General features: G+C 43.4%; 1 protein-coding gene across 2 annotated transcripts in view; it reads right to left on the bottom strand.

The window, feature by feature from the left end:
- The window catches only part of PYGL (glycogen phosphorylase L), a 54,680-nt gene extending 28,846 nt beyond the window's left edge, over positions 1-25,834 (bottom strand). Inside the window, exons 1-7 of one of the 2 annotated variants that reach the window (XM_067736037.1) lie at positions 25,517-25,834; positions 20,353-20,454; positions 17,396-17,474; positions 14,131-14,234; positions 5,924-6,055; positions 2,665-2,776; positions 2,266-2,348 (exon numbers count right to left, since the gene is read on the bottom strand). In XM_067736037.1, coding sequence (XP_067592138.1) covers positions 2,266-2,348; positions 2,665-2,776; positions 5,924-6,055; positions 14,131-14,234; positions 17,396-17,474; positions 20,353-20,454; positions 25,517-25,759 — 855 coding nt within the window. In that variant the 5' untranslated portion in view covers positions 25,760-25,834. The remainder of the gene's footprint in view (positions 1-2,265; positions 2,349-2,664; positions 2,777-5,923; positions 6,056-14,130; positions 14,235-17,395; positions 17,475-20,352; positions 20,455-25,516) is intronic. The other variant, XM_067736048.1, reaches the window with a different exon arrangement.
- Positions 25,835-27,581: the final 1,747 nt, after the last annotated feature.

Below are 27,581 nucleotides of genomic sequence, written 5' to 3'. Positions count from 1 at the left end.
TTAAACTATGTGCAGGTACAACTTTGATAAAAGTTTAAAAACCAAAAGAAAAATTTAAAGTCATTAATAGGAAACTGTCTGGATTGATATTACCAATGGGAATTTATAGGTGGTAGAATTTGGAATTTTTTTTTTTTACTTGGTAGTTTTTTATATTGCTTATATTTCTTTTTCTAATAGCATGTTTCATAGTAAAAAATATAATGAAATCATTATTCTAAAAAAAGCACATGAATCCATCCACAATGAATTTAAATGTTTATTGAGTTAGGGAATTTTTAATGTGCTAGAAATAAATGATTAATTAAACAATCACTGACCTCAGTTAAGTTCAAACTACTGGGGAGAGACAGATGTATAATCAAGGCTTGAAATCAAACAAGACAGTTTTTAAAAACATTTATGTTGTATTTAAGTGTATACACAGTACTTTGGGGACCTGAATACTCAGGTGATATCTTTATCTGAGCCCTGAAAGCTAAGTAGGAATTTGAGGTGAGCGCAGAGGGCCAGAGTATTCCCTGCACGCAGAGGAAACCTGGGCAAAGCATGGAGGTTAGAAAGAACAGGGCAAATAATCCTCTACAGCTGGGACCTATTGCTAGGGCAAGATCACAGAGGATGTGTCAGAACTGATGACCACATAGATGAAGATACACCTACGATTCTGTACTTCTCTTAGGGGTAAGCAAAAGCCTTAAAGAATTTTAAGCAAGGAAAAAAAAAAATCTCATTAGTTGCAGAGTGAGGACAGGGGGCAAGACTCTTGGAAGACAGACAAATAGGGCTATGGCCAAGTTGGGGAGAGGGAATGAGTCTGTTCTTGTGGTTACAGTACGAAAAGGATTTATCAACTTCTACTTAAAAACAAGCATAACTCTGAGAGCTACCTTTTCTGCCCAATGCATTTAGTCAACTTTGCACCCCATGCTAACCTAGTATGTGTCATCAATTGTTGTGGATGATTATTTCCAAGTAAAGTTAGGTTTGGGCCCTACTGAAGATAGGAGGATGAATTTCAAGCCCCTTCTAGTTAAACAATCCTGCAGGCTTGGGTTTGGCTAGGCAGTGTGGCCCCAGTCTTGGAAGGATTCTTACTTTAATTGACCTTGAAACAGAACAGTCTTTTGCTTTTGCGTTACAGATTTCTTTTAAGGTACTGAAGCCACATCGTTTCTCCCAAAGGAAAAATAACACATACCATTAAGTTCCTAAAAATGCTGCAGCAAATCCACTTAATCCTCCTTGGAGATGGGTTTAACACTAAGTGGACATCTGGTCTTAGGATCATTTATGTCCTAGTCCCCAAGATCCTTGTTTTGTGGACATCTTTGTGGAGCAGGGTACTAGTTTGGTTACTTCTGAGATTATTATTTAAAAAAAAATCATTATAGCGTCCAGAAAATTATTTTACTCATGGAGAAGTTAGAGCTAAGTATGTTTTAACCCACTAAGAATCCATAACGTGGGCTTCCCTGGTGGCGCAGTGGTTGAGAGTCCGCCTGCCGATGCAGGGGACACGGGTTCGTGCCCCGGTCCGGGAAGATCCCACATGCTGCGGAGGGGCTGGGCCCGTGAGCCATGGCCACTGAGCCTGCGCGTCCGAAGCCTGTGCTCCGCAACGGGAGAGGCCACAACAGTGAGAGGCCCGCATACGGCAAAAAAAAAAGATCCGTAACAGGCATCTGAGATCCAGTTCCAAGTGTTTTTTTTTTTTTTTCTTAAACTAAGTTATTTTTCGTGTAAACTTTGGAATGATCACCTATAAGAAAAAGTTTAATGAGATAAATAAGTGGCATAAGAAACAAGTGTCTGCTCCTGGGTCTATTCTGAGGTCCATGACCCCACCTTGCCTTGGGTCAGAGGAGACCCATGAGTGAGGGGAAGAGGACAGGCAAGACACCTCCAGGGACTTCTGATGCTGTGGATGAAATTTCTGTTTGGAAAGGAAGGAGTGCTTCACCTGTACTGCACCTCATCTTTTATAGCCAGGTTTTGTTTTGAAATACATGTACAGAGCCTCCCAATTAGTGATGGGGTCACTAATCAAGGGCGAAACACCAATTCTGACTTCATGAATTGTACAAATTCGTTTTCCTTACATGGGTGGGAGGGGAAATCTACACAAGTCAGGAAGAGATATGGTGATTATTCCTCACTGAAGGAAAAAACCCAGTATTAAGTATGTGCTTTATGGCTACTGAATAGGTGCTTCTGAAATAAGCTGCTTCTGTTTCCACTGAGAAAGCAAGCTTGATCACTCACATTATCATTGGGATAGAGGACCCGGGAGATGTTCTCGGCCAGATTCCGGTCCAGCACAGCCTGAATGTAGTCTCCAACGTTAACTGAGGGAAACGTTAGAAAAATGAATAAACAGACGAGCCAACCACTGTTTTCAGAAGCCCCCTGATCTCACCTGATGCTTGTTGGGTACCATGTGGGATTCCTAAAAATCCAAAGAGATTTCAGCAAACCTTCATGCTGTGATTCACATGACAGTCTAGACTGAAGGACTGATTTAACCATGTGCCCCATACCTGCTCCATATAATGCTTTAGTCACTAAAGAATTTGGATCAGAAACTCAGTGCAACTTGGCTCTAATTATTGGACAGAAAGATTAAAGGTACACATGAGGAAAGGGAGCCCACGCTGTACTCACAGTCTCTGAGGTTAAAGTCATTGGGTGCGCGAGCGGACCAGAGGCGCATGGTGTTGACCGTGTTGTTCAGATATCCAGGCACCGGGGTGTCATATGGAAGAGCAAGGACCACCTGCGGGGTGAAACCAAAGCAGCTACTTACTGTTACCCATGTGGATGGAGGAGGTTGAACAGAGGTGGGAGACAGCAGCTGGAATTTGGTTCCTGGCTCCATCACCAACTCAAACTGTATGATCCCTAAACCAAGCTAAGGGTCCCAAGGCTGGAGGTGGTATTAGGGGCCATGTCGGTCCTCCTCCCACTTGGAACAATATGGATGGCTGGAATGACCCAGACAGATGGTCCCAGATGGTCCTCCACATCATTTCCACGCTGACTTCCCTTTGTGTCCCTTGCCCTGATCTGGAGACAGATCTTTCATGTTTCAAGATCAAGCCATTGCTCTAAAGATAGCAAAATATGATATGCAAAGTGGTAAATGTGAATCTGTACCCATTAAAAAACAGTAATCAAGACAAGTTTCATGTAGGCTATTCAATGATCTGATTTCAAATATGGTGAAAATTAGCAGAATAGGAAATTTATGAAGATAAATATTACATATGATGTTTAAAATGCTATGCTGGATTTTTCAAAGTTGCACGAAGAAGAGTTATTTTAGTGATCTAACAAATAAGCTGATAATTAGCTGAGATGTGTCTAAGAGGTGAGCTTTGGAAAATTTAGCTCAATATTTGTGACAGTCATGGAAATAGAGAAGAACGGGAAGATGAACCATGTTTCACATGAATTTAAAATTTATGTGGGAGAAGACAATTTTCTATTCCCTGCCTCATCAGAATCAAGCTCTAAGGAAGGGGAATGACAGATGGATTGAATTGGAGGATGCTAGAGATCATCTAGTGCAACTTAAGGTGTTTTGGATATGAGGGGAATGAAGCTGTGAGAGAAGTGACTTACCCAAGGTCATAGTCAGTGGTAGTGTTGAAACCTAACCACAGATCTCTTTAATTTCGTCTGCTGAATTATGAAGGAATGAAACACTCTAGCCTATATCAATCAGTCACATACATTCAGTCATGCTTTCATGAACATCACAACCACAGAGTAATAAATCACATTTATGTGAATATCTTTTACTAGGAAATAAAGATCTCTGGAGTTCTAAGAGCAAGTTGTGGTCAATCAGGAGAAGTCACTTACAGAGTGGGACTCTGAGTCTGGGTCCAAACATGACTTGTCCTTCTGACCCTCAAAGCATAATTGAGGCAGCTGGGGAAGCACATGGCTTGGAGGTCCCTTTAGAGAACTTCAGGGAGAAGTTGCCACCTCAGAGCTCACACGAGGCTGTGCTTTCTTTGGGATGCTCCCATCGTGGTGGGAGCATGAGAGCCAGGACTCCCCTCATGAGCAATGTCCCATCAGCCTGGGCACTTGTTCAGAGATGCACTGCAGTGTGAGGCTCCTTCCTGAGAATCCTTCTTTCCCTCTCTCTCTTCACAGGTGTCACACCTGCGTTGCAGTCTGAACGACTTCCCCCCTCCTCCCGTCCCCTTTCCCTTTATCTTTCACAGGCATTTCTGCAATAGATCACTTGTACTTCTAATTCTCCCTTCTGTCTGCTTCCCAGAGGACCTGAACTGACACAAGAAATGAAACAAGTAACTCAGTTTACTGGAAGCCTTCACAGCAGGCATACATGAGGTCTGACCTCACTAGCTACAAATCTGGGGCTGATCAGGCAGTGGCATCAATCCATAAAATTCTGCACAGGTTGGGTCAGCTCACCCTTTATTACATCTGCCCCATAAACTTGCCTTTGTGGGCACAGAAAAACACACTCTCCCTAATTGAATTTCTGGATGTATTATGAAAATGTCTAGAGGTGCTTTGTAAATATATCATCAGGTCATCATAAGGTCATCAGTGGGACTTACGAAGTAAACAGAATGCTTCCAGGATTGGGAGTATAACCTGCGTACGTTTAAACAGATCAGAAGCCACTGGAAGTTTTAGACACCAAATACTTGCTAGATTAATACCCAAAACATGTGAGAATTCTTTAGGCATATTAACAATTGATTTGTTGCAGTTCTTATGGTCATATTTGTAATCAACTGCAACTCAGTTGTGGTCTATTGTTTAACCAAAATAAAAGGGGAGTGGTGGATAGAGGGAAACATCTTGAAATTACAGTATTAGTTTCTTCCTTATTATATATAATGACCGATTTTAGCTTCTAATCCATTATTTCATATGCTGAAAAAATCACGTTCAGATAGGAAAAACTTCAAAAGCAGTCTTTCTTTTGTGAACTGTGAATAGCCTTGCATGGATTAGCAGAATAAAGCATCAGCTTAGAAGTCCACTATAACATGGGTCTAGAGTCCGCAAACCAACTGCATTTAGCATTATGATACTGAATTTTGTTCCTGATTTTGCCATATAAGAACAGCATTTCCTTGGTCTTTACCATTTTCTTTAAGCTTTTAAAGTGGCCAGTGAGACATCTTTTCTGGCCTAAGACTATATTTACTAAACAGATATCTCAAGTGGAGCCTCCAGTGGTTGGACAGTGCGATCCAGTAGTTCTTAGGGGTTATTTATCAGGACGTATGAAGACAGCAAAGCACAAACCGCCCCTAGAGGAGCTGAAAAGTAAATTGTTCAGTAGCAGGGTAACACTCGAATGTGGTGGCAGGATAAATACACGGCCGTGAATTAAGCACACTTGGACCGACACCAGCATTATTTCTCTAGAAGTGATTTGGCACACAGTAAAAGAGTGCATTTTGCAATATTTTGCATTGTTTTTCTTGACTTTGTAATGAAGAAGAACTCTGGAAATCCTTTGAATAAATACTTCACTTTAAAAATATTTACCCCTTAGAATTTACAAGTCAATGTACATATGGCAGTGGGGTGAGGAATGACATTTAACTTTATTCAATCTTGGTTTCAACAGCTTTATATAAAACTGGAGAGCTAAGCATTACAGAATGCTTAGAATTGATTAATTTCTTATAAACCAGATGACAAAATGACCCTGGTAAGTCACTTGACCTTGGGGAAGTCACTTCTCTCTTGGCCTCAGCTCCCTGGTCTCCAAAATGAGTGGGTTCACCAAGAGACGTAACAGATTTATTTATAAAAATATACTTTATTATTCAATATACAACACACTATACTCAACACCACATACACGTCACACGCTGTGCCATCCTCTATACAATGCTCAGCGCGAGGACTCTCAGAATACCTGCGTGTTGATCCACTTGGTTCCGGCCTCTGTGTGCTCTACGTTCCCGTAGAAGTGAACAGGCAGCATGAACTCGGGGCGGGCCTTCTCCCAGGGGTTTCCGTGCCTGAGCCAGTCATCTGCCTCTTCTATCTGCAAAAAGGACATGGCTTAGAATTTGTTTTTCAGGAGCGGTGGACCTAGCCCTTCAATTATATCAAATTAAAAATATTTGGGGGGACTTCCCTGGTGGTGCAGTGGTTAAGAATCCGCCTGCCGATTCAGGGGACACAGGTTCGGTCCCTGGTCCACGAAGATCCCACGTGCCTCGGAGCAACTAAGCCCGCGAGCCACAACTACTGAGCCCATGTGCCACAACTACTGAGCCTGCGCTCTAGAGCCCGTGAGCGGCAACCACGGAAGCCCATGCGCCTAGAGCCCGTGCTCTGCAACCAGAGAAGCCACCGCAATAAGAAGCCCGCGCACCGCAACGAAGAGTAGCCCCTACTCGCCACAACTAGAGGAAGCCCGTGTGCAGCAACAAAGATCCAACGCAGCCAAATAAATAAATTTATAAAAATATATATATATATTTTTGACTGAATCAACTCAAGAATACTGTTTTGGCAAGAAAGATGTTGGTTCTGTCAATTTCAGTTCATCTTTGTTATTGTCGTACAGCCTAAATCAACAACAATACTGGCTAGTATTGCTCTAAATGTTTTATACATATTATTGCATTTAATCCTCATAGCAAATATAGGAGGGAGCTATGGCTTCTCCCTTTGTTAAGGAAATTGTAACTTGCTCAAAGTTGCACGGATAGTAAATGATACAGGTAAGATTTGATGGTAGGTCTGTGAGTTCTAAAGCCTGTGTCTTAACATCTGTGAATCCAATTGTCTAGCTTGAGGGAAAGAGAGAGGCTTCCCAGGGATGTTTATTGTTGGATACCTGGACCTGATGGGTCCTGCATTATGGTTTCTGTCAAGAGCTTTGTGCCTTGAAAGCACAGAATCGGTTGAGAAAAACTACTCATAGAAAGCTCCCTTAATAAGGCTTATTTCAGTATAGGCACAGAACACTATTACTTTTTTTTTCATTTTTTAATTTGGAGTATAGTTGATTTACAATATTGTGTTAGTTTCAGGTGTACAGCATAGTGTTTCAGTATTTTTGCAGATTATATTCCATTATAGGTTATTATAAGATAATAGGTATACTTTCCTGTGTTATACAGTATATCCTTGTTGCTTATCTATTTTATACATAGTAGTTTGTTAATACCATATCCCTAATTTGTCCCTCCCCCCATTCCTTCTCCCCTTTGGTAACCACAAATTTGTTTTCTGTATCTGTGAGTCTGTTTCTGTGCTGCATATGCATTCATTTGTATTATTTTTTAGATTCTACATATAAGTGATAACGTATAGTATTTGTCTTTCTCTGTGTGACTTATTTCACTAAGCATAATATTATCTAGGTCCATCCCTGTTGCTGCAAGTGGCAGTATTTAATTCATTTTTTATTGCTGAGTAATATTCCATTGCATATATATACACCACATCTTCTTTATCCATTCATCTGTTGATGGGCACTTGGGTTGCTTCCATGCCTTGACAATTGTAAACAGTGCTTCTGTGAACACTGGGGTGCATGTATCTTTTTGAATTAGCGTTTTCCTTTTTTCCAGATATATACCCAGGAATGGAATTGCTGGACCATATAGTAGTTCTATTTTTAGTTTTTTAAGGAACGTCCATACTTATTTCCATAGTGGTGCACCAATTTACATTCCCATCAACAGAACACATTTTGTAGTCTTTGTTTAATTGAATCCTTATGGAATTTTGATCTGATAATGAACTATTATTTATTTATTTATTTGGTCATGCCAGGTCTTAGGTGCAGCATGTGTGCTCCTTTGTTGCAGCCGGGGTGGGTGGGGGGGCTCCTTAGTTGCAGCTCACCAGCTCCTTAGTTGTGGCATGCGAACTCTTAGTTGCAGCACGCATGTGGGATCTAGTTCCCTGACCAGGGCTGGAACCCGAGCCCCCTGCATTGGGAGCGTGGAGTCTTAACCACTGCACCACCAGGGAAGTCCCATGAACTATTATTTCTAATTCGTTTTGAAAATGACATATACTAAAATGTAAGGAATTTCTTTTATTGACAATTACAACATTTTCCCATGTATTTATGTCAATTTATAACAAAATATTTCTCATAAAAATTTAAAAATCTAATTTGTATTTAGGGTATCCTGGACATCAAATGCATTTTGTTTTCTATAAAGAAACAAATAAAAATGCCAAAACAAGAACAAAAGACACATGGTGGGGCTGGGGTTGCATTTTTAAAGTAAAGGTATTATGAGTGAAACCTTTAAAATATTCCATATACATTAAAAAATGCAATCGTGTTCTGGCAAGAAGGGAGGGGTAAGGTTTTTAGTACAAAGCTCCCTTGTCAATGAGATTATCCCCAATATGGTTATTTTACCTACCTGATTCCTCATCCTTCCCTCTTAGAAAACTCAGCTTTAGTTTAAAAAGATATTAATGATGAATTATGACACAATGCTGGATCCTTCATGATCACCTATGTATGAGTTCAGTGTCTGCCCCAGGCACAGTGTGGAGAGAGGCAAACAAACACAGCTATCTTTTGAGATATTAGACAAAACATTAATGTCAACAACCAGACAAGCAAACACACATCCATTTATTCAAACATTGATCATATTGGGAATGCTAGTAAGCTGCCCATTAACAAGAGCTACCAGCATCATGATGAATGAAAAGGGGACACACAGAAACAACATCTTCGGATAGAAGGTCTGGAATTAGAGAGCTGCAGGAGGGTGTAGCAGATGCAGGATGAAGCCTAGGGAAGGCTGGACCTAGATGTGAGCTAATCAGTACAATGCACCTTGTTAAAATGCAGAGTCTCAGGCAGTCTGGGGAGGGGTCTTAAATTTTCCATTTAAAAATTTGCGTCTTGGGGCTTCCCTGATGGCGCAGTGGTTGAGAGTCCGCCTGCCAATGCGTGGGACGCAGGTTTGTGTCCCAGTCCGGGAGGATCCCACATGCCGCGGAGCGGCTGGGCCCGTGAGCCATGGCCGCTGAGCCTGCGCGTCCGGAGCCTGTGTTCCGCAACGGGAGAGGCCACAACAGTGAGAGGCTTGCGTACCGCAAAAAAAAAAAAAAAAAAAAAAAATGCATCTTAACATGTAGCCGGCGGGTACACGGTGCAGCAGGGAGCTACACAGCGATACAAAGTCAGGAACTGTAATTCAGAATTGAGACTTCGGCTATCCCATTCATAAAGAGAACAAAAATACAATTAAAATTTAACAAGGAAAGGATTGAATTTTATCAGTTGATAAGAAATTGGTTAAGTTAAGAGTCCTCTAGCTCGTGTTAATAACTAGAAACTCTGAAAAATAAATGAGGATATGCACAAAGATCAAACATCCTGACTTACAAAACACTTCACGCTGCACTTAGGCAAGAGCAGTGTTCTGGGTTTCAAATTACTGGTCAATGTGAACACACAATGCTTCCTGTAACAGGAAAGAACCTTAGGGCCTATCTGCCTCACTTCAGCATTCAGGACTGTTGTAAAATACGCCTTAAGTTTTTACATGAACCAGGAGGACGTGGAGGCAGAAACAGCATTCCTCTCGAAAATCATGTCCACAGGTGAGCTGGCAAGATATTTTCTGCTGCAAAATGCAGCAGAAGCAGACTCTTCTCCCCTCAAGCACTGTGAAATGCCCGTACAAGAGAGGCTGAACACTGGGCTTCCCACCACTGGCCGGCCCCTCCTGGCCTCCTTTGCAAACCAGAAGCTGCATTTGCTCTTTTGAGGACACGCTGTTAAGCAACAAGGGACTAGTCAGCCAGTCACTCTCAATGTTGGTCTGATTTTTTCCTGCCAAATAATGGCTGGTTTTCGTTTCACTGGGTTAACAAGTTCTGGAGGAGAACAGGACTCCTAGCTTGCTGCTCTTTATTGAGTCTCTTCCTGATTTTGGCAAGAAATCAGCCAACACTTCCCTCAGTTATGCAAAGCCTGTTTTTAAGGTAAATTGAAAAATAGATATTTCATAAAAGCAAGCTGGTCTGAGCAGATCAGAGGAGAAAGAGAGAACTGCCTCCAGCCACCCCAGCTCAATCCACAGAGGCTGCGGGATGGTGATAAACCTCCTTTCTATCTTGCTTTCTTCCAACAAATCAACAAACTGGTCTGTAAATTTAGATTTCCACGTAACCAGTGATCCCTGAGTGCACTAACTTGCTGAGCCATATGAAGGGCAGGGGCCAGACGGGAGGAGAGCTTCCATTTATATACAAGTGGGCTGTGTGGATCTGAACATCCCAGATGAAAAGGAGCTGAGACAAAGCAAGCAGGAGACTGTGGCGTGGGGAGCAGCATGCCCGCCTGGGTGGTGGTGGCAGTGGTGGTGTGTGTGTATGTGTGGGGATGCATGGCAGCTGGATCTGGGGTCTTCCTAGAGAGAGAACTCGGTGGGATCTATTCCAGCCAGCATGGAAGCAGAGGTCAGCTCAGGGCCTCTGTGAGTGACTGAATTCGAAGAAACGCTTTTCCCCTCAACTGTGGGATACACGGGACATGAAGAACCAGTGAGCAACCAACAGGAGTTGTCAACAAACTTTGCTTTCTGATGGTACCAGTCATTGGTAAATGTTTCTGGGGAACACCAGGAATTCAACAATGGCCAGGAGAGGGAGGCTTGCTGGGTAATGTGAACTGTGCATGGCTAGGTATAGCAGGGTTCTAAGAGAAAGAATGTTCCAGTAGACTGCTTGATTCAACCCTGAGATTTCTACTACCAGCGTCTTTCCACTCAGAACTTTAGCGTGTGACTATTTAACTTGAGGCTGTCGCAACTGCCTTTCCCCCTCTTCCTCCCAGTGGCCAGTCATTTTCAGAGGACTATGCTGAGAAGGTTTCAATGATCCCCATTAGAGTTCGAGGTAAGTCAAGCATTTGAGCAATAAAATTGTTTTCCTTGGGGGGTGGGGTGGAGTTCACAACACACACTTTATTACTGCAAATCTTCCTTGAAGAGAGCCTTCAAAAACTGAAAGTCTATCAACCTTTAAAAATCTTCCTAGTTTGTGCAATTTTCATCAGCCTTCTCCATTGTAAGAGCAACCATGTAGCTGATATGAGTAGAGCAGTGACCATGCCCCCAAAAGGCATTCTGCTTTCCTGGAAGATATTTTTTGTTTTTCACGGAAACAGTTTCTTTTTTATGTTTGCTTTTTAAAATCCCATCCCAGTGAACAACGGCTATGGTAGATAAAATTAGGTGTCCTTCTGACTCAATTTCAGTTGTAATGAAAGAAGTGATGATGTAGTAAAGCTAGCTTTGGAGACTAGCAAAAGCCACTTGGTCTCTCTTTTTCCTTTAAAGACACTAGAATATATACTTCTTGGGTCTCACAGGAGAGAAGGGATGGTTTCCTGAAATAAGGCCATTTAAAAGTAGCAAAGGTCATAGGTGGGATTAATAAAGAGTGACCTTTCATAAGACTTTGGGGGAAAATGCACTTGAAAGACAATTTTTTGAGACTGATCTGCTGAGTTAAAAAAAATCTTTCACAGAAAAGTAAGAAATAAAATCCTTAAACATCCTGGGGTATAATGAGTACCATACAGGATACAAAGACTGAGAAAGGATACCACGTATCGCTTGGTCAGGTTGCGTTAAAATCTTGGTCCAACTGGAAATGCCTGCCAAGCTAGGCTTCTCACCATGTAGCCCTAGATTACTTCACTGTGGAAGGGAACCAATTATTTTGTTTTTATATCTTTTTTTTTTTCTATTTTTTTGCGGTACGCGGCCCTCTCACTGTTGTGGCCTCTCCCGTTGCGGAGCACAGGCTCCGGACGCGCAGGCTCAGCGGCCATGGCTCACGGGCCCAGCCGCTCCGCGGCACGTGGGATCCTCCCGGACCAGGGCACAAACCCGCGTCCCCTGCATCTGCAGGCGGACTCCCAACCACTGCGCCACCAGGGAAGTCCCGTTTTTATATCTTTTTATGATTATAAAATACACATTTCTTATGAAATATGCGTCATGTAGGAGAACAAACAGAAGATAGTCAAAGTCACCCATAATCTTATCTCCCAGAGATAATTACTGTTGAAGCTTTGACATTATTTTTTTTTTCTAGCACTTTATCTTTTTGGTTTCTTTTGGATAGGTCATACTATCCAAATGATCCTATACCTCCTTTTTTCAGCTGTCATAAACAATTTCCCATTTCATTATAATTAATTAAAAACATGATATTAATGGTTACCTTAATATTTTATTATATAATACCACAATTTAAAAAATTAGCCTCCTTTTATTAGGCCAAATTAACATTTCATTGAGTGCCTATTTGTGCAACAGACATTTTACATATTTTCATAGTTCTGTGAAGCTGGCATCTCCATTTTGCAGACAAGAAAAGTGAGGCTCAGGGAAGCTAGGTAACCTAATCAAGACAACAAACTTCATAAGGGTAATGAGTTGCACTTAGGCCTCAAATTAGAAATTAGATCTCATATTAGGGCCCAATTTTTTTTCTACCCAATGCTGCCTCCTAATTGATTTAGAAGTAGCTAAAGATACACTGGTTCTTAACAAAATTTGGAAGTTTGTCTTTCAATACGTTCCCAGTATTCTCCTCCTGGGACTTCCCTTGGTGCATTCTCTTATATCCAATCTTTTAGTGCCCTCCTTCTTTGGCCCAGAGTGTCCAAACACTGAGGGAGGGGAAAGTGGATGGCGATGACACTCAGCTTCTCATCCTTCCTCTCCCCTGGGATTAGCTCCAGCCTAGGTCCCTCAACCCAAGGCCTGATCACGCTGACCTTGGACTGACTCTTGGGAGGGCTCAGAGAGCTCAGGCTTCTTGAATATCCAGTATCCTTTTGCCAATGATGTGTGTGTATGAGACAAAGATACGGAGAGAAAAAACCTAAATCACACTTAGCATCGGGGAAAACTGTCCATGCCAGGGCTGACTGTAGTTCAAAGAGTTACCAAAGATAAACAGATACTTAAGAATCTAGTTTGGTTATATAAAAATAAAATGAGAGTCATTTGTATGGATTCATTACTATTTGTGCAGTTTTCTACAGAGCACTATAATTATACGTATTACATATGGGCCAGAGTTTTTTAATATAATAGTTAACAGGACTGCCTGCTTTTGTCTTATAAAAAAAATTAGAACACTGAGCTTACATATCTTGTAAGATAGGCATGTTAAGGCGGGCAAGACTCTGACTGTAGAAAAGAATACTGAATGTGGACCTGGAAATCTGGGGATATACAGCCTTATTTGCCAGCTGTGTGATCTGAGGTGACTTCCCCTCTTAAGACCTTCAGTTTTCTCACCTACAAAAATGGTGACATGCTTCCTACTATCAAGAGTTATTGGGGGACTTCCCTGGTGGTGCAGTGGTTAAGAAGATGTCTGCCAATGCAGGGGATACGGGTTTGAGCCTTTGTCGGGGAAGATCCCACATACCACAGAGCAACTAAGCCTGTGTGCCACAACTACTAAGCCTGCGCTCTAGAGCCCACGAGCCACAACTACTGAAGCCTCTGCGCGCCTAGAGCCCGTGCTCTGCAACAAGAAAAGCCACTGCAATGAGAAGCCCACGCACCCCAACGAAGAGCGGCCCCCGGCTTGCTGCAATTAGAGAAAGCCCGCGCTCAGCAAAGAAAACCCAATGCAGCCAAAAATAAATAAATTAATAATAATAATAATAAAGACCCAACGCAGCCATAAATAAATAAATAAATTTAAAAAAAGAGAAAAAAGTTATTGGGGAAGATCATGAGCTAAAAGATGTGCTCCTCCATTTTATATGCTGCAGAGATAGGACACTGCACGTTATAGGTAGTCCACATGCAGGCAATCAGTGATAACTATCTTCAGAGAACCCCTGTGAGTCTGGCACCGTACAAGATGCTACGGATCTGGTGGCGAATGATATTGGCGATACCAGCAGGCTCTCTGCTCTTAGGGAGCTTACACCTCAAAGTGGGAAGACTGACAGTATTCACTGATGTCAACCAAATGCCACAGAAAGTAGTTAAGCTCTACGTAAAATGTCCATAAGTTATAAACCATCCAGAACACCATGAAGACAAAGGACTTTAATGACAAAATTAAAAAATATGTCTCACGTACCTGCCATCCATCTCGAATCTTCTGATTGAAGATTCCATATTCATATCGGATGCCATAGCCGTAGGCTGCAAGCCCCAGAGTTGCCATGGAATCCAAGAAGCAGGCTAAATTAAACAGAGCACAGGCCACAGGCAGCGTCACCAAGGTTACTCAAAATTCTGTCTTTCTCTAAAAAACATGGCAGCCACAAAACATTTCTCTATGAGAAACCATATTTGTATCCTAAAGCGGAGACTGCAGCACAGCGGGTATTAAGTTTTTAAAATAACATTCTAATTATAGAATAAACTATGGAAAAGGTAGAAAATACAAACATGTATAAAGAAGAAAACAAACATTTATTACCTCACCATGCAGAAATAACCACTGTGTTGGCATTTCATCTGAGAAATGCCAGATGTCTACATTAGAAATGTCCTTTATTATGTCTATGTTAGAAATTCCTTTATTATGTCTGTTCCTCACACTGCCCTTTCTAGGGGAAGCGGTCTCCATGCCCCCCTGCTTGAAAAGACGTGTATAATTTACATGTAAATTGACTGACTAGCTGGACATCTGGGGCAGGCTCTCTTTCTGGCTAATGGAATTCCAGTGTGGTTCACATTATCAGGTGGCCTTATGCTTCAGGGAGGCTGGACCAACTGAATCTTGACTAAACTTCTAAGCTAATCATAGTAATTTTATGTGCTTCACCAGTTTGGGTTTTGGCATGAGCATTCAATGACATTCAATCCAATGAGAGGTGCTAGAAAGCCTGCTGGGTACAGTGAAAGATTTTCCTTACTGCTGCCGTCTTTCTTCCATGAAGGTAAAGTCAAAAGAACCATAGAGACCCAGAGTCCTGACAGAATTGTCTGCTGAATAAATTAATCTTAAAATGGCCAACCTCTGAAGTTCTCGTTCTGTGATAATACACGTCCTTGTTGGCGGAACTAGCTTTTGCTAGGTTTTCTGTTTCTTGTAGCCAACGGCTTTAATGACAGAGCACCTGATCTAGAGCAGCCGATCAACAGGCTGGGTAGGATCTATCTTGTGGTCAGGAGGAATTTTAGGGGTTACGCTAAGCATGGTGCCCCTCTCAGGAATCTGAACTGAGAAATATACAGAGAATGAGAAAATATAGTAGGATCTAAAACTGAAAAGAACATTGAAAATTGCAGATCAAACAGGAAGAGACTGAGCTAGGTTCACAGTGGAGTCCTAAAACAGATCCACAAAGGCCAATGGCCAAGACCTTCAAGTTACTGTAACATCACAATGGTCTTCCAGTCCCTGTGCTCATGTGGCCTGGCTCTGTCCCAGGTCCTGCTCTCTCGGAGCTGTGGCGATTTGTCTCTTCCTGGGTCCTGATCAAATTATCCTTAGAGCCTCACCAGAATGGGGGTCCCAGTTTTTTCAGTCTGGTAAGAGATGAGGTCATCTAATGAGAATTACTCAGCCTCATTCACCCCTTCCCTGTCAGGCCCAGAGTGGGGTTAACGCTGCCAAAAAATAGGCCTGGGACTTTACATAAAAGCCTACCTTGTCAGTCTTAGATGAGCATGCCGTTGGCTCTGCTGGTCTTCCTATAGCTCCATGGAAAGCCTACTAATTACCCAATGATTAACTTCTCAAGGTGGCTAAGTATGCCAAAGGCAGCGTTTTCTATGACTAACTGCAACATTAAAACACATGGCCACTCATGTAGTAAGGAATAAACAATATGAAACACATGCAAGTGGAGTTCTAGTCATTTGAAACTGTGTGTAAAATTAAGAGATTGTGGAATCATTTCTAAAAGAGAAGATGTAGATATTTATTTTTCATAGAGTACGATCTGATACATACATGTGTGGTCGTACATTCTATTATTAAATTTAAATTTCACAAGTAAATAATATAGTAACATCCTCTTTGTAAAAACAATTAAAATGTTACTGACAGGGCTTCCCTGGTGGTGCAGTGGTTGAGAATCTGCCTGCTAATGCAGGGGACACGGGTTCGAGCCCTGGTCTGGGAAGATCCCACATGCCGCGGAGCAACTGGGCCTGTGAGCCACAATTACTGAGCCTGCGCGTCTGGAGCCTGTGCTCCGCAACAAGAGAGGCCGCGATAGTGAGAGGCCAGCGCACCGCGATGAAGAGTGGCCCCCACTTGCCACAACTAGAGAAAGCCCTCGCACAGAAACGAAGACCCAACACAGCCATAAATAAATAAATAAAGCAAACTGTCAACAAGTAAAAATAAATAAACATTATAAAATGTTACCCACAGGGCTAGCATCCCTTTTGACTGCCACCCCCAATTCTGCGTTCCTTTCTACAGAAAGTCACAAGGAGCAGTTCAGTATTTCAAATTTCAGACTTTTTCTATGGATTTACATATATACATTCTCACATAAAATACTGATTTTTAAAAAACATAAATGGTATCACACTGTGTGGCTTTTAATGCAACTTGTTTCCTCTGCCCCCAGCCCCCCACCTCTTGGAGGTCTATGCAGGGAAGTACAAATAGTTCGCTTTTAGGTTGACACATATTATTCTGTAACATGGTGTTCCTCTACTTATTTACCTATTCTATCAATGGACATTAGGTTATTTCTAAAATTTTGCTTTTACAGACAATACTGTAGCAATTTTTTTCACATGCCTCCTTGTGTACATGTTGGAGTATTTCTTTAGGGGAGATATCAGGAAGTAGAATTGCTTGGTGGTAAGGATGCATATTTTTAATTTAATGGCATTGGTACTATATTTTTAATGTTTTCCTCTATATTTGTGGAAAAATCATTTCCTGGATAAGGCAAAGAACTCAAAATTCATCCATACAAAACAAAAATACTCATTAATTAAATCATACCAATAGTATAACAAGTGTGTCACTGCCTACTAGTTGATCAAAAAGCAAACTGTTAAGTGCACAGGACGATAATACAATGGGTAAACAACTTAGGTGCTACCACACGAGTATGTGAATTGAGCAGCTGTGAACAAATAACAGTGAAGTGAAGGGGCCACCTTGGAAACCCTTAAGTGAACAGGAAGGATCTGGTCAGCTTTGGGGTTTGAAGCAATGTCTCCAAACTTTTTAAGCAATGTCTCTTTTGTTAAAGATCGTTTCTCTACTGTTTGTCTAGAACTGGTCAAACCACCGTGCAGACTCAGAAACAAACACAGCTACAACCGGCTCACACTGTGCACTTCTAGACAGTCTTCTGGTTCTTTAAGCTTGGCTGTGCATGGCATCTGAGACGGCGTCAAGGGCCAGACAATAGCACACTTACCAGCAAGCCTCCCAAGACCACCATTGCCAAGCCCAGCATCTTCTTCAATTTCTTCTAACTCCTCCATATCCAATCCAAGCTGGTGATGAAAGAAAAACAACATAGGACGTGGATACAAACTTTAGATATACAAACAGGCCACTTCAGAGAGAACAGTCATTTCCTAAAGCTCTGGGTTGGGTCTTCAGGTTCATCTGTGAACTCAATCCTGCCAGGTCCCTCACTGCTTGAACCGGCATCAGATACCCGCTGCGGATGCTGGTGACTGAAGATGCAAACTGTCCGAGATGGCACGGCAGCAGCTTGGAGAAGAGTATGGGCTCTAAATGTCCATTACCGACCCTGTTACTTCTTAGCTATATGAACCTGAGCAAGGTAGTAAATCTCACTATGCCTTTCACTTCTCGTTTAAAAATGAGGATAATAGTATCTACTTCATTTAGGGCTGTGAATTAAATGAGATTATACAAACAAAGCATTCAGAATGATTCCTGGGTAGGTATTTCTCGATAAATGTTGGCTATTACTATTTCTTAAAATTATTTTTTGTTGCCAGGGTAAAACCTCAGAAATAGTCCAGTACCAAGTTGATACTAACTGGACTAAATTTTGAAAATGACCAAAAGGTATGAGGTCAGATTTTCCGGGATGGACTACAGTTCATCTTTTCATGGCCACAACATATTTACTCAGTAAGGTCAAAGGTTGTTAACCCAAAACCAGTTAGTGAGTCACTGCCCATGACACCAGGGGCCAGACAGCAGTCAGGGAAACCTCAGCCCCGTGGTCCTGCTGGATGGGCCTAAAATCCTCTACTTCTCTCTGGGGTAGATAACAGACTGTGGGGGGATAGTGGGAGGGGGAGATAAATTAGGAGGTGGGATTAACATACACCCACTACTGTATATAAAATAGGTAAACAACAAGGACCTACTGGGCTTCCCTGGTGGTACAGTGGTTAAGAATCTGCCTGCCAATGCAGGGGACATGGGTTTGATCCCTGGTCTGGGAAGATCCCACATGCCACACAGCAACTAAGCCCACGAGCCACAACTACTGAGCCCGCTGAGCCCGCGTGCCACAACTACTGAAGCCTGCGCGCCTAGAGCCCGTGCTCTGCAACAAGAGAAGCCACCACAATGAGAAGCCTGCGCACCGCAACAAAAAGTAGCCCCCGCTTGCCGCAGCTAGAGAAAGCCCATGCGCAGCAATGAAGACCCAATGCAGCCAAAAATAAATAAATAAAATAAATAAATTTATTAAAAAAAACAAAAACAAGGACCTACTGCATAGCGTAGGGAACTATACTCAACATCTTGTAATAACCTATAATGGAGAAGAAGCTAAAAAAGAATATATAGCTGAGTCACTTTGCTGTACACTTGAAACTAACACAACATTGTAAATTAACTATAGTCAATTAAAAAAAAAGAGAGACTGTGGGAGGCCAAGGAGCATCTGTGACCTTGGTGATGGATGGAATTGGTTGCCAGTCAGCTCCCTGCCACAAAGTGTTGGGACCCGCACAGCCAGAAGTCACTAGCAGCAGTGTGGACTCATATCAAAATTCTGCAGCTGTAGAGGTCACTTTGGACGGTTCATCTTACAATGAGGAAATTGATGGCCAGATAAACTAAACGACCTGTCCTCTGCTGACTAGATAATAATCTAGCCCATGCCTGGCTAATAATGGTCCATTGGGAAGTGACTGCATTCTTAATCTGAAAGTGATGCAATCCATGAAATTTTACATGGAAACATAATTTACACATTTGAAAACATACGCACAAGACGTAACTATGCTTGAAGTGGATGCCCCAGTTGCCATAGGGTTACCTGCTTGGATCCCTACCCTTATTCAAAAGTTGCTTTCTGACACAAGTCCTGATAACTAAATCTTCTAAGAGTTCAAAAATGGATTTGCTTCTGTTCATTGTTCAAAGGGCTTTCAAACTTGCTCCCTGGTGACTAGAGTACTGGGGTCCTCGTAACATCAACTGCTAATGCTAGTGCTCAGGATTTTTAACACTCTAAACATGTGAGTCTAGAGTAGGCTATAAACCTTGAGCAAGGAGACATGGGTTACTTCATCCCACCTGGTTAGATTATGGTGCAAAGGAGGTATATTTTTTTCAGCTGATATCAGGGGAAGCAAAGAAAAGGGAAGCAGAGAGGAGGTGCAATGGTTCTTTCGCACGAAATGCTCTACTAAACCCACACAAAGGAAACCAGCCCTAGTGACAAGCAGCTGGCCACAGGGGAGGACAACAACCCTATGCCAGGCCAAAAGCAACTTGAACAGTCTCTTACTTAGAGTGCATCTTTGCACATACTCGTTCCTCCTATTAACCACATCAGAAAGGTTAAGGACTATTTTTGGTATGAAGATGCTTGAAGGTCAAAGGAGAAACAGTTAAATACGTTCATTCAAACAAATTAGCACATTAGGTTCAAGACCTCAGGCTCCTCATTTAAAGAGGAAGTGTATTTTACATCTCATTAAGCAACAGAGGAAGTATGACAACAGAATTTTAAAAGTTTATTACTTTCACGTATTGCCTTGATATACAAATAACAGTCAAACTTTGATCCCTTTAAAAAAGTATATAGGAGCCCAAAGTATAGCTTGTGATTCCGATGGCAGGGACTCAAGTACTTCTTAAAGGCTTGTTCAGATGCTAATTGCTAAAATGTAATTTGTTGCATAATGCCGTCAAAAACTGATTGCAGAACAAAATTCTCATGAAGTAAAACTAGTTCTCTAGCTTTGTTCCTCTTAACCCAGAGATCAGGAGTACTATAGTTTAGATTTCTAATAGTTTGTAATAGCCATGTCTATAGAAGCAATTTTTCACCATTTTTTGGGGGGTGGGGGTGGGGCGGCTATATCCCCAAGGTTCCTGAGTTGAACTTGAAATTTAAAGGGAGAGAATGAGAGAAATATGGAGACAATGTACCTGGTAAATGGCCTCGTCACAGGCATTCTGCAGGCCAAGGTTGATCATGGTGTTCTGTAATGTTCGGCCCATGTAAAATTCCAAAGAGAGGTAATAAACCCTCTGAAACAAAGAGAGAGGTCATGTTAACGGCTATGAGGCCAACCTTACTTCTCAACATAAAAACACAAGGTCACCCGTAAGAAACAAACAGGCAGGACTACTTTAACTCAGGTTCAAATGAGACTCCTATAGATGCATGAAGGGCTAAAGAAAAGCACTTCTGATAACTTACTGGCTTTGGAAAAACCATTTCATATCCTGGTTTTGGTGGTAATACTTAAAAAATATATATCTTTTACCCCCAGGGAGGGGAAAAAAAGCAAACTCATCCAACTCATTAGATTCAATATTTTGTGGGTTTTTTCTTCCTGTTCATGAGCCTCATGAAAAAACATATGTTTGGGGTAAACGGAAGTCAGACTGACATAGCTCATCATTCATCTGTAAAATGTTTATAGGATGAGGGTCAGGTGGGGTCGGCTGTGAGCATCTCAAGTCATCCAAGAAACACAGAGATTAACTCCTTCAAGATACACCCAATGGCTACAAAGTATTCCTCCTTAACTGTTACTGCAAGTAATATTATAATTAAATATTTTAGAATTAAAATTATCCTAGAAAGTCTATGAACTGGCAATAGTTCCTTCTGTATAACAAAAGACTGCCTCAGGTTTATTGGTGTCTGTTCTTGGTGAAACAGGACATTTCTCTATCAGGTTAGAAACTGTTTGCCTTTGACAAAGTAAAAGCCAAGCAAATATCAATAGTAATCAGAGTTGAAAGCAAAAGGTGCAAAGCTCAGACTTACCTAACACCCTTTAAAATACAAGCACAGTTTACTAGTCAAAAAAAACAAAAAGGGTCAGTAACTTCATCATCCTCTTATAAAATATCTTACTCTCTGTATCAGTTCCTCTTTTCTTTTTCACCAAACACAAAACAAAACAATAAAAATCTGTAAATGCATCAGTATCAATATAAAGTCACCTCAAATTTTAGGGACTTCCCCATTTCTCAATAGGAAGAACCCCAAAGAAAAGGATTTGGCCAACCAGGAAGTACTAAAAAAAAAAAAAAAAGAATATAGTTCAATATAAGAAATGCCTATAATAAAAATAAAAAAAGGGGCTTCCCTGGTGGCACAGTGGTTGAGAGTCCGCCTGCCAATGCAGGGGACGCAGGTTCGTGCCCCGGTCTGGGAAGATCCCACGTGCCGCGGAGCGGCTGGGCCCGTGAGCCATGGCCGCTGAGCCTGCGCATCCGGAGCGTGTGCTCCGCAACGGGAGAGGCCACAACAGTGAGAGGCCTGCGTACCGCAAAAAAAAATAAAAAAATAAAGAAAGAAGAAATGCCTATTATGATATTTAAATCATTAGTTACACATATATACTTAAAATATTATATGAAAATGTCAATTCAGAAATCTTACTTTTCCCTACTTTCATTTTATGAAACAACTGAATTCTAAGTCTTCCCATGGATAGTCAACATGTTATCAAACACTATTTTCCAGAGCACACCATCATTATTTTTATCCAAGTTGTTTGAATATCTATAATGCTGTCATTAGGGCCCTCATTAGTTTATTAGATACCTTTCTGTGAGCTGGGAAAAGGTATCTTTCCTGGGGCAGACTCAGGCCAAAGAGGTGCAAGGCGTCACTCACCGCCCCCCCACCCCCCCACCCCCCCCCCCGCACGGCGCCCTTGTACCAATGCATCACAAAAAAGAGCATCTCAAGCCACAAATATACATTTACATAACATCAGGGCAGTTGTTTTCATTCTTCCCTGTGTGCATTTTCATGATCTCTATAATATAACCACTACCTATTGCTTTTTACTTTTTAGTGATCTATAAAAAGCTTGGTTATAAATACAGTATATATATCCAACACTTGCAATTGTGAGGTCATAGCCTCAGGAATAATGACGACATCTGTGTTAAGTTTCTTTGTCTCCCTTTTAAGGATTCTAAATTAGCATGGACTTAAAAGTTTTTAAGACATTTCAAGGTCTTCCTAAAAAAATGTTGCTGCTTAAAATAAAGTAGTTGATAGAGAGCATCTTGTTACATGACAGATTTTCCAAGGACATGAATTTAAGGTGATTTCCTATTTTCCCACAAATAAATTTTTTTGGGGAGGATAGCACCTTATATTTGGGGGTATAAAAGACCTTAAAAAATTGATCTCCCTCATCGTCTTAGTTAGTGGTCCCTAAACATTTAAACATACTTCTGGTAGTAAAATATCTGAGCATCTCCAGTATAGCTTATAGATTACATGCATGCACTGCTATTACTAATATCTTATGTATATTTTACAAAAATTAGAAATTTTCAAAAGGCTTGTATAGATAAAATAAAGAAGACATAACAATAAGCAATATTTTTAAAATACATTAAATTTGTTCCTAGGTGTATGGAATAGGCGGCAACACAACTGAGACTTGCAGGGCAGGCCAAGAGTTGAGCAGAGTCCCACGTGGTGGGAAGGGCATTCCGGGTGAAGGGTGCAGTGTGGGCAGAGGCCCGGAAGTGGGGAGAACAGGGCATGGATGGGGACGGCAAATTGGCCTGGTGGGAGAGCAAGGTAATGGGAGGGACAGGCTCACCTGGGCTGAGGAGGGCCTTCAGTGCTTAAGGACTGTGGAAGGCAACACTGCCAGCGATATAGATCTGAGCAGAGGGCAAGATGGATGTCTTTAAGCAGTTTAATCAGACTATAACGCATAGAATGAGATGGGATTGCAAACTCAAATGCCTTCAGGAGCCAGACAGAAAATAAGTGTGTAAAGACAGTCACAAAAAACAATGAGGAGTACTGGGTCAAGAACTGGAGTGTCCTGCCCGAAGGTACGGAAAATAAAACTGCTTAAAGATGTCTAACCAACCAAATAAAATAAGTCTGCTAGCCATATTCAGTTGCATGCAGCCAGTTTAACCATTTCTGGGAAGCAAGGTAAACACTTAGAAATCTACTTCATCGAAGACCAGAGGCCAGGGCCTCAGTTAGGCAGAAAAGTGAGAACGGAGGAGAGTGGGTATTTTCAAGGCAAACTGCAGAAATCAACAGAATTTGGCAACTTGTTGAACGGGGAATACAGGAGGAAATCAAAGGCGAAACTAAAGTTTTGTGTCTGGGTGACTGTCAGGATGACAATGCTATTAACATTAGAAACACAGAAGAGAGGGCAGGATCGGGAGGGATGACGGATTTGAGTTTTTAACATGCTGAGTTTAAGGGAATAAGGCGAGATCTAGGTATGTTTACCGAGCACTTACAAATGTAGGAATGGAGCCAGAAAAGGAATTGAGACTAGAGATCCAGATTTGGGATTCATCTGCAGTTACTAGAAAGTAGGGGAGGTGGGAGAGAAGATTGGACACACCTACTGGCTCCACTCTATGCTGAGGGCAGGGACCTTCTGTTATATGAATGACTGTCACAGAGTAGACACTTTATGAACATGTGTGGACTGGATCTTGTTCACTTGTATCACTATCAGAATACCTGGCTTATACCTGCCTAAGTAAGAAATGCTTGCCCAGTGCAGAAACTAACAAGAGAACAAGAAAACCATAAAGTACCAGATAAGTCACTGGAGGAGAAACGTACAAGGCAGCTGTGTTCTTTGGCACTAAATGCTTTGGAAGTGTGTGGGGAGGGGAGGGGGGCAGGTTCTAAAATATGGCTCATCACCTCACTCTCCAGCTTAAAAACTTAAATAATAATTTTTAATGTAAGGTGCAGTCCCCGCTATGCAAATAAAAATTACGGTAAATACATGTATACATAAAGTGTTTTCTAAGAATATAGTTTAGCAGTTGCTACCTCTGGGTAGAGGCCTAAGCCTCAGGGGCAGGGAAGTTACTTTCCATTTGAAAGCTCTGTTACAGCTGCAATTTCTCACTCTGAGGACTGTTTTGCTTAGGGGTTCTTTGAGCACTTGGAATATGGGCTATTCTTTTTCATGCTTTACATATTTTAAAAAATCCTAATAAATGTTTATGTGTATTTCCCACTACCTCTAGGATATTCCCATCATTCACCCTTTCCAATATGCCTCCAGCCAGCGTTTCCAGTTTCCTCTCTCAACACTCACAACCATCCTCACGGCTGCTGCCAGAGCTGCTCTCTCACCCGCACTCTACACAACACAATCCCTCTGGCCGCCAAGTCCTACTCAGTCCTCCCCACCCCGCCTTCCCAGGTTGGCCAGGTGGAAATAGTGTTCCTCCGTGCGCCCAGCAGCGTCCACTCCAGCCCCCGCGCACTGGGTAGGGGTGGTCTGTGAACAGCACTCCTCAGCAGTTCCCGGGTGGCCTGGCCCTCGGTCTCCAGTCCGCAGGAATCAAGGAAGTCCAGAAGCTCCACAACCCACTCCTAGGAACTGCGTGTTGGGCGAGGGGCCGGGGGTCGCTCAGAGCTCTGACCATGGGGTGGGACCTCTACCCCTCCCTCTTCACCACACTCGGGCAGTACCTACGACAAGCCCGGGTCTCCCGCGAAACCCCCATCTAGTCCTCCAAAAGTTCTATGGGCTCTGAAGCACCTTCTTCCCACTCTTCCCCACCTACCCCCCCTTAATTCTTATTACCGTTTGACGACCTTTGCATTTGTCTCCCTCCCTAAACATTCAGCTTCCCCGAGGCAGGGTTCTCATCCGTTTTGTTCTGGGTCGACTGCCTGGGGCCGAGAACTGTGTCTGGCATACAGAGAGGAGCCGCCCGACATCTCAGAGTAAACGCTGAGAGGAATGCTCCAAAAAAGTTTGTGAAGCAAGTGGACAGGCGAGGGAGGCCTGGGCGTCGGCTCCAGTTGGTGCCCAGGGGCAGGAAGCGCAGTGAGGCCCACGAGATGTGAACGGGGTGTTGGCGGAGGGCCGCATCTGCCCCTTGGGCTGCCCACCCGCCGCCCAGACGCTCTACGCCGGACTTCGCGTGGGGCAAGAACGGGGTGAGGAGAGGTCACTCCGGGGTCTCCACCCATCCCCGCCGCGGACACCGCCCCGGCGCCCGGATGCTGGACTCGCGCCGTCCCGGAAGGGCACGACCCGGCGAGGGGCGGCGAGGAGCCCCCCTCCCCCTCTCCCCGCCCCCCCCGCGCACGGGCGCGTACCTTGGGGCACGTCTCGTAGTAGTGCTGCTGCGTGCGGATCCAGCGCCCCACCAGGTGGTCGCGCACCGTGTGCGCCAGCGCGAAGAAGTAGTCGCGGGGGGTGGCCACATTGCGGTCCTTGACCAGCGTGAAGTGCAGATGCCGGTTGAAGCCCTTCTTCAGCTCGGCCACGTTCTCCACGCCCACGATGCCGCGGATGCTGATCTGCCGCCGCTTCTCCTGGTCGGTCAGGGGCTTGGCCATGGCGGCGGCGAGCAGGACGTGCGGCTCCGGACGCCCGGCGGCAGGACAGGGGCGGAGTCGCCCCGCGCCTCTCGCCGCTTTTGAGTCGGCGAAAAGTCTGACGCCCGCCCCTCGGTGCGGCGCCGCCCGGGGTTGCAGCCCGCCCTTCTGAGAGGCGGAGGGAAACCCTGGCCCCTCCCTTTGACTCTGGGTCGGGCAGGGCGCGTAGGGCGGTGGGAGAGCACCTGTCGCGACCTCTGCGCACCCGATATGCCAGGGGGTGGAGGTGGGGGGCTGGCGGCCAGGGACCTGGGCTGAATCCTCTTGGCAGTTGAAGGTGGGACCTTTGGTGACTCACGTGGACACTCTGACGCCTCCTTTCGGATCTGGGGAATGGGGCTGGGGGGTGAGTAGAGGAGGGAATTTGTCCTGCCTCCCCACTCTCGAGTCTTGGGTAGAAGGAGGATGTCTGGTGTGAAAGCGTTGTAAGCAGATGGGGGGCAGGGGGGGAAGGTCCCTGGAGATGGGAGAACCACCTGCATGGCTTTCTTGACATAAGAGAAGGCATTTTTGGCCTAAGCCATGTTGTGATCTAAGCCTGGCCACGGTGCTTGTCCTTGAAGAGGTCTCAGTGATTAATGATCTTAAGGGAAGTAAGGGAATGCAGGAACAAAGGAAAAGCAGTCAAGAAATAATGGTTCAGTGATAAAACAGAGTCCTAGTTCCTCCTCAAGGGATATACATAGCAATCTGATACCCATCTTTGAGGTCTGCAGGAACTAAGGCCCCCCAGCCAGGCGGAGGGTGCAATGATGATGTTGACCCTAATGACTTAAGTCAAGGAAAGCTTGGCTTCTGTCTACCTTTGCCCCAATTCTTTGCTGAGTTCTCCTCTCCTCCAGCCCTTTCATGAATATGCATGTACCCTTAGCTTAAAACATCCCCAGTTTTGCTGTTCAGGGAGACTCTGCTTTGGGAAGGATTCCGCGTGTTCTCCTTACTTGCTGCAAGTAATAAATTCTTCCTTCTCCCGATCTTTGGCTTGGTTGTGTCTTTGGGCTCGACACCCACCAAGAGGCGAACCCAGTTTTCAGGTAACAGCAGGTTGCTGGCAAACTTTTGTTTTACGGAGGTTTATTTGCTATTATTATTGCTATTATTTCTCACCTGGAATGGGTTCTACCACAAGCTTCGGAAGGGATCCTGGAGGGTCAGCACTCTTTTACTTCGGTTGTCCCATGTCCCTGTCAGTCCTTGACATCCCCCCATCTAGGATCAGAAAAGAAAGCCAGGGCACCCCCTTTGCTTTCATTTAGTTTTTGAGGAGTCAGGAATTCGGGCTTCTTGACTCTTAGACTCATGCTTGCCCTGTCAAAGCATCCTACTGCTCATCTGTACAGACAAGTTAGTGAGAATCAGAAGTTCTGAGTTGGACCTTCAGGCTGATTAGGTGGCAGGGGCTTTCACCTTTGGCCTCTGGTTTAACCGAAGGCAGGGTGGAGGGAGGAGAAAAAAGAAAGGTGTGTCCTGTAAAATGAAGAGATAACTCACTGGGCTGGTTGCCTCGTTTACAGGAAACAAAGCAGTCTGTGTTACTCTGCAGTACAGGCTGATCTTTGCACCATTCACCTCCAGCGTAGGTGGTATTTATTGGTGTGTGCGCGCGCGCGCGCGCGCGCGTGTGTGTGTGTGTGTGTGTGTGTGTGTTTAAACATTGACAAAGGATGTCAGAGGCTTTTTCTTTTTCAGTAAGATGTGGTATTAATCTATTATTTTAGAAACAGTCCATTGCCAGAATTGAATTTCCCCCAAAAAAATCTTAGTGCAACTTATTAATGGACTT

The sequence above is a fragment of the Pseudorca crassidens genome, chromosome 1, assembly GCF_039906515.1.
Source record: "Pseudorca crassidens isolate mPseCra1 chromosome 1, mPseCra1.hap1, whole genome shotgun sequence".
NCBI classification, from domain to species: Eukaryota; Metazoa; Chordata; class Mammalia; order Artiodactyla; family Delphinidae; genus Pseudorca; species Pseudorca crassidens.
The sequence above is the reverse complement of the archived record's forward strand: the minus strand, read 5'-3'. Positions and strand labels throughout refer to the sequence as shown.